Source organism: Fukomys damarensis, unplaced genomic scaffold (genome assembly GCF_012274545.1).
Source record: "Fukomys damarensis isolate Sample0158 unplaced genomic scaffold, DMR_v1.0_HiC HiC_scaffold_2, whole genome shotgun sequence".
Lineage (NCBI taxonomy): Eukaryota > Metazoa > Chordata > Mammalia > Rodentia > Bathyergidae > Fukomys > Fukomys damarensis.
Genome location: NW_022900914.1, coordinates 17,832,158 through 17,839,274, shown reverse-complemented (window position 1 = coordinate 17,839,274; position 7,117 = coordinate 17,832,158). Strand labels below are relative to the sequence as shown.

General features: G+C 42.1%; 1 protein-coding gene across 6 annotated transcripts in view; it reads right to left on the bottom strand.

Annotated features, from left to right (window-relative positions):
- Rmdn2 (regulator of microtubule dynamics 2) overlaps window positions 1-7,117 on the bottom strand; it is a 93,583-nt gene that overhangs the window by 1,320 nt on the left and 85,146 nt on the right. The window contains exon 12 of one of the 6 annotated variants that reach the window (XR_777790.3): window positions 4,510-4,591. The exons of 4 other annotated variants lie outside the window; for them this stretch is intronic. Coding sequence is in view for 1 of the 2 variants with exons in the window: in XM_010611421.2 (XP_010609723.2) it covers window positions 4,564-4,591 (28 nt within the window). In the remaining variant the exon portion in view is untranslated. Of the gene's footprint in view, window positions 1-4,060; window positions 4,592-7,117 lie in introns of those variants that run through there. One more of the 6 variants, XM_010611421.2, reaches the window with a different exon arrangement.

The following is a 7,117-nucleotide window of genomic DNA, read 5'->3' as shown; positions in this document are numbered from 1 at the left end:
AAACACTTTCACATAAAAGCTATGCACGAATGCCTATGGCAGATCAATCTGTGATCGTCTCAAAATGGAAAAAAAAAAAAATCAAAGTTTCTTTGAAAGGGCAGTTGGCGAACCAGAAGATGGTACATCCACATTGTGGAGTGCTGTTCAGTAATAAGAAGGAGTGAACTGTGGATGTGCAACAACACGGATGGCAGGACTTATGTGAGCAAAAGGAATCATTCTTGAAAGGTTCTGTACTGTACAATTCCAAACACATACCAGACTCAAAGAGTTAGCACGTTAGTGATGGACAACAGACCCATGGCTTTAGTGCTGTTGCCCGGGCTGGGGTGGAGGGAGGGATAGTAAGATGGAGCTTCTGTGGTGGTTCCTGCTGATGGCAGTGGTTACACGGAGGTGTACTTGTGTAAGAATTCATAAAACTATACTAAGAATGGTTTTAAAGTTTGGGATTAAAGTTTAGGAAAAAAAGCTTAAAAGAGGGTGGTGCGAATGAGTTTCAGTGTAGCTGAATCAAGTTTGGCAGACAGCACTGCGGCTGCTGGCAGAGGCGAAACCCTGGCCAAGGAAGGACAAGCTCAGATGCGTGGACAAGGGTGGTTGCCTGCATTCGCATCACGTTACAGGTTAACCGATGGGAGGGCGTGACAGGTTTTAAAGGTACAATGGGAAATAGACCACTAGCGTTTGGAATGAGCAACAGCAGCGAAAGCCATGGGTTGAACCTCCCACCCAAGGTAATTTTAATTCAGTGTCATAGTGTTCATCAAGCACTTACTAGGTGAGGGTATTGTCCTGGGTTATTATTATAACAATAAATGTCCAGGCCCTGAACTCATGGAACATACAATTTCAGTTAACTGTGAGTGCTGCAAAGTCAACGAGAGGGCCAGAGGGGAGAGAACTATTCAGAATGAGTAGTCAGGGAAAAGTCATGTCTTTCTGAAGGAGGTGACACCAAGAAATAGGGACATTAAGGACAAATATAATCTTGTGAAGGAAATACAGGCACTGAGTTATAAGACAAGAAACTAATAACCAACAATGGTAACAGCAACAACAACAAAGCTTGTTGCAGTTCCATTAAATCGATTTCACGGTTCATTCAAATCTGGGCAGTCTGAAGTAATCATCGCAGCATATCTCATGACAGATGTGATGGGCAGGCCCTTAATCTGCCATGGGCTCGGGTTCTGGTTTGGCCAAGTGGTTTGCCTGGTCAAGACCATTTTCTTTCCTTGACTCCTAAATTCATTCCCCATCAGGATCCTCTTGGAGCACAGAAGCAATTCTTGAAGAACCAGAGCGCATGCTTTTGGCGTGAACGTACTTTTTGACAATTAAAAATATGAGCTATCGTTTAATTTTATGTGCATCAACTTAATTCCCTGAAGTCCTTAGTGGATCTTCTGGGATATTTCACAGATTCTGCTTTTAGCCTTTGAATACACTTTTTACTGTACCGGGTTGAAAAGGATCTCCAACAGAATCTCAGCGGGGTTGCTAAGAGCAGGCAGCCTGGAGTTACTTGGCTGGGATAGCGTACTCCCTAGGTGCTGTGTATCTAGTAAGATTTTCTTGCTGGTGATTTGCTTTACTGTTTCACCACACAACTCTTGCCTTTGTCTGGGCTGTGGGGCACCAGGAGTTGGGTTACACCTAGCTTCGAGAGGCCACGCGTTTCCCTCAGCCACCGCGGTGGAAGTTGTTCTTCTGGATCTGATGGCTGCTCATGACATGCAGCGTGTTCTCTGCTCGCCCTTTCCTGCGCCCCTCTCTTTCCCTCTCGGCTCACATTTCACTGCTGTCGCACTTGAGTCGGGCCAGAGGGCCACCTCTATTCTCTTACTGCCTTCTCATCGTCACATTTCAATTTAAGATTGTACTTCTGCAATTTTCAGAGGCCCCAAGCAAATCCAGCTGGCGCACTTCTGTGTGGGAGCTTGGCACTGACACTGAGGAGGAGGGTGGGAGAAACGCGGTAGAAGAAGCAGTTTCAAGAGGTTGATTGTTTCACTGTGTTTTCCAGAATGGCTTCCAGGAGCCTGTTGCTATAAAAACAGGGCAACTCTGCCTGCCTGCCCTTTTGTTTTCATTTCTAACTTCAAGAGATGGCTCCGGGAGCATCAATTTTTGTTAGCAAAAACTGTTTTCTTTTCTCAGTGCCCCTCCAGAGTGTGTTTTCTTCCTGACAGTGTGTTGGGAAAGTCCTCCTACAGTTGTGCCCTAGGCTCAGCAGAGTGCAGCACTATTTCCGCTTTCTTTGCCCAGCTGTTCACTCTGGTTTGGATTCAGGTCTCATCTTCCTAGAGGCTCCCTTGACCACCCTGCGTAATATTCAGCCTGCTCCTCCAGGCTCTCTCAACACACTCTACCTTGCTCTATTTTTCTGTTCTCCCACCTTGACTCCAGTATTTATCTCCTGTTAATACAACATAAAATTAACCTTGTAATTTTGCTTGTGACTCATTGTCTGTCTCCACCCCCAGCCTGCTCCCAGAATGTAAATTTCAGGGGACGGAATCTTTATATTCTTTGAGAAAATAGCGTGTCCAATCATCCTGCTGGATTTTCTACACAATATCCAACCATAGCTTCATATTGTATTTTAAGCTCAGATGGGCTTGTTTACTGTTCTACAGGCAATGTGCTCATACAGCGTATTAGCATATGTGACCACTGAAATTTAAATTAGAATTTCTGGGAAGATGGGAGAGTGGCAAGCAGCAGCAAATCGGCCTCTCTGAGATTTGGAGTCTAGATGCTGGAATACAGCAAGTGGGGAAGAGAAGGAGGGAAGTGGGTCCTTGGGACCCAGCAAGGAACTGGAGAGAGAAATGGAGCCCATGGGGGAGAGTAAAGAGAGGGATCTCAATGCAGAGGAGGGAGGCGGCAAACAGCACTTTCTCCCTGAATCCCAGCTGGTGGCATGGAGAGGTGCTTTGAACCTACAGAGCCACGATGACCCTGGGTGATGCCAGAGGCCTCCGTGCACCAGTGGAGATGGAGCAGTGGATGCTGCAGGCTGCAATGGCTGATGAGCGGTTCCAATTTAAATGTCCCCAGGGGAGGGTGATGGGCTGGTTGCCATTTTAGGAAGGGGTCAACTGAACCCGAGCAGTGGATTGGCTCCATCTTGGGACTCCCCCGGTGTCAGGGCAAGGCACAGCTGTGAGAGATACCTAGCCTAGGGTAAAGGAGCTGAGTTCAAGTCAGAAATAGGCATTCCTTTTAGTTATTGGAGTATTCAAGGCCTCATATAATGAGTTGAGAACTATTTCCTCTCTTGTTTTTCTTGAAAATTTTATGTAAAATTGATAGATAATATTCTTCCTTAAACATTTGGTAATTCACTAATGAACTCAATTGGGTATGGAGCTGGGGAAAGGTTTTAGCTATAGTTTCAATGTCTCTGTCTTGCATGTCCTTGGACTGTGCAAAAGCCCTAGTAGATTGATGCTGCTTCATGAAAGAGACATGAAGCTGAGTGTGGCGGCTCATTCTGTAATCCCAGCACTCAGAAGCTGGGGGAGGCTGAGGCAAGAGGATTGCAAGCTTAACCCCAGCCTGGGCAACCTGGCAACTTAGTAAGATCCTGTGTCAAAATAAAATGTATAAGGAACTGGCATTGTAGCTCAATGTGAAAGCTCTGGGTTCAATCCCTAGTTCAGGGTGGGGGGAGAGGGGAGGGAGAGAGGTAAAGGGGGCAGGGAGAGAGAGAGAGAGAGACAGAGAGAGGGAATATGAATCCACTAAGCCAAGACCTCAAATGAAAATTAGGAAACAGGAACAGGTCAAAGGCATTTTTCAAAAGGTAATATTCTAGATTGTTTGAGAAAATGTAGGCATTTTATTGTAGAGAACACAGCAGTAAGATGGAAGGCAAATTCATAGTCACATAATATGATAACTAAGGAAAAATTAATAAATGATTGTGGCTTCAGGTCTTGAAATCCTTACTTAATCATTTTCTTTTTTCTTGATTTGATCTCCATAATATTTTTAATGCTAATTTCTTATTTTATTTTTTTTGATTGATACAATTTTGTATGTGCTGCAGTAACAAATATCAAAGAATACCTAATTCTCCTAGGGAATGTGGAAAGTAGAGTCAAGAAAGTCTCCACAGAGGAGGCCTAGAAAGATGCTTAGGGATTGACCAGAGAGACACAGTATCGGGGAAGGAGTATAAGGAAGTCATGGACAAAGCCCCGAGGGATGGAATGTCATAATCCCTCTGAATTGCTGGTGCACAGTGTGGTCTAAACACTTTCATGTGCTCTGTTGAATGAATGAATATGATATGCTGGGCGGTGGCCATAATCTAGGTGGGCTGGGGAGTATGTGTGTCCATTTGTATGCAGTGTATGGGTGTGTGTGTGATTGTGGGCATTTGTGGGTGTGTTTTGGGGTGAGAGCATGTGCTGGATGGTGTTGGTGTCTACCCAACATCCATCGTCCTACTTCCTGTGAATGGAACCTTGATAATAGGCCTTATGGACTTACCAAGACTCTTCAAAAGTGTCTGAGAGCCGAAAAAAATGTGATGGGCTAGTTATTCTATTTGCTTTTCCATAAATGATAATACCTGAGAAAAATTATAAAAAGAATCATCTGAAAATGATATTAAGACAAAGCAGATATAAAAATAAGGCAAGCTATGAGAGATAAAGATGAACATAATTTTAAAAGGCTCAATTATAAAAAAACTAACAATATTCAATGTATATGCAACCACCAACAGAATGCCAGATTCATACATCAAAACCTATAGGAGACTACGAGGAGAAATAGACAAATTCACTCTTACAGTTGGATTATCTTTCAATAATGGATAAAGCAATCTGAAAACCAGTGAGGAAATAGCCTGAACAGCTATCAATCACTGGGATCTAACTGATATTTGTAGAATACTCCATCAAACATAAAAGATTATACATTCTTCTCTATGGCACATGGAACATCCACTAAGAGAAACCACACTGTGGGCTACAAAAATGTACTTAACAGAGTAAAAAATAATAGAATCATTGAAGTATATCTCACAGTACAATGGAATCAAACTAAAAATACACAAGAGAAAGATAACTGAAAATCCATAAATATCTGGAGACAAAACAACACAGAATAGCACAGGGATTAAAGAAGGCATCTGAATAGAGATTTTAAAAATATTTTGCACTCATGAAAATGAAAATACACCTCATCAAAAGTTGTAGGGCATAGTAAAAGCACTTATTAGAGGAAAATTTACAACATTAATATATACATTTGAAAAGAAAAAAGATCTAAAATCAGTAATCCAAGTCTCCACCTTATGATACTGCAGAAACCAATAAAAGCCTAAGGACAGCAAATGAAAGAAAGCAATAACATTTAGAGCAGAGATCAATAAAGGAGTAAAAATGAAAATAATAGAGAATATGAATGAAACCATAATTTGGCTTTTCGAAAATGGCAATAATGATAAATCTCCAGCAAGGAAACATCGAGTGAAGATACACATTACTGGTACTAACGGTGAGGAAGGGCATCTCTATACACTTCAAAGACTGTAAAGACAGGAACAACTTCATGCCTACAAATTTGGTAATTTGCATGAAATGGACTAAGTCCTTAAAAACCACAAACTACAAAAATCCATACAAAAACAGAAAATCTAAGAAGGGCTACATTTATCAAAGAAATGGAATAGCCAATAATCCTCCAAACAGTGCCTAGCCTGGATGGTTTGATAAATTTTTCCGAACATCCAAGAAAGAAAATAAGGTTATTTTGTACAATCTCTTTAAGAAGAAAGAAGGAACACTTCTTAACTCATTTCATGAGGTCATCCTTATCCTAACACCAAAATAAAAGAGCACAAGAAAGGAAAATTACAGACCAATACCTCTAACATAGCTAAAATAATCCTTAGCAAAACATGAAAAGATCTAATCAATCAATATAGAAAAACAATTATATACCACGACAAAGTGGGATTTATTCAAGGTATGCAAGGCTGTCTCCACATTTGAAAGCCAAGTAGCGCAACCTACCACAACAACATATCAAAGAAAAAAAAATCATATGGTCAAATCAATGCAAAGAAAAGGATTTGACAAAATTCAATGATTCATGATTTTTAAAAAACCCTCAGCAGGGCTGGGGATTTAGCTCAGTGGTTCCACCACCTGCCTTGCAAGCGCAAGGACCCGAGTTCGCTCCCCAGTACCAAGAAAAACAACAACAACAAAAAAACAAAACCCTCAGCAAATTAGGAATAAAAGGAAAAATATTCTCAACTTGATAAAGAAGATCTACAAAAAAACTACAATTAATATCCTAGTGAATGCATTAATAACAATTCAAAATGTACTGTGGACCAAAATGAAACCCCAAAGTACAAAAATTCTAGAAAAAGAAAAGGGAGAAAATCAAGGAGGAGAAGCTACTGTAGTAGGAGGGAAGGTAGGTATGGGGGGACAGTGTGCACTTGTTACCTGCCAGGCACTTTGGCATCAAGTTTGTTGTCTCATTTAATCCTCAGAGTGCGGTCCGATCTTATGGCAGATGGGGAAACTGTAGGGATTGTGTCCACGGAGGGACAGACCAGTCCCACACTCTTCCCTGCTGCTCTTCCCGGCCCAGTGCTGTCCCGCACTCACTGCAGGGACCTATGCTTCAGCCTCCCATGCTGGAGGACCTCCTGGCAGGGCAGTGAGAAGGATCTCTTCTCCTGACTTCAAACTTCATTTCTTTGTAATTGAAGGCAAATCCTTCCGATTAATGACAGAGTGAAAAAGAAGACACGTGACAAAAAATCCAGGTGAGGGTGAGAGCTTCATCAAGCAGAAATGATATATTAGGAGTGCTCATGTTTTCTTAGAGGAGCAGAGGGTAAGAGAGCAGGGCCTGTGCTGCTTAATGAAAGAAATTCAGAGACTTCTGGAGAAGAAATAAAATAGCTTTCTCTGGGGAGGCAGGCATGAAAACCCTTAAAAACTGCATATCAGCTTCCACTGGGGGCCAATCTGCGGACTCTGGAAGCAGTCAGGTCTGAGCAGCATCCTGCTTCAGTGATTCACTAGTTGGATTCAGTAGTTGTGACCTCAAGCAAGTCACTTAGCCTCTT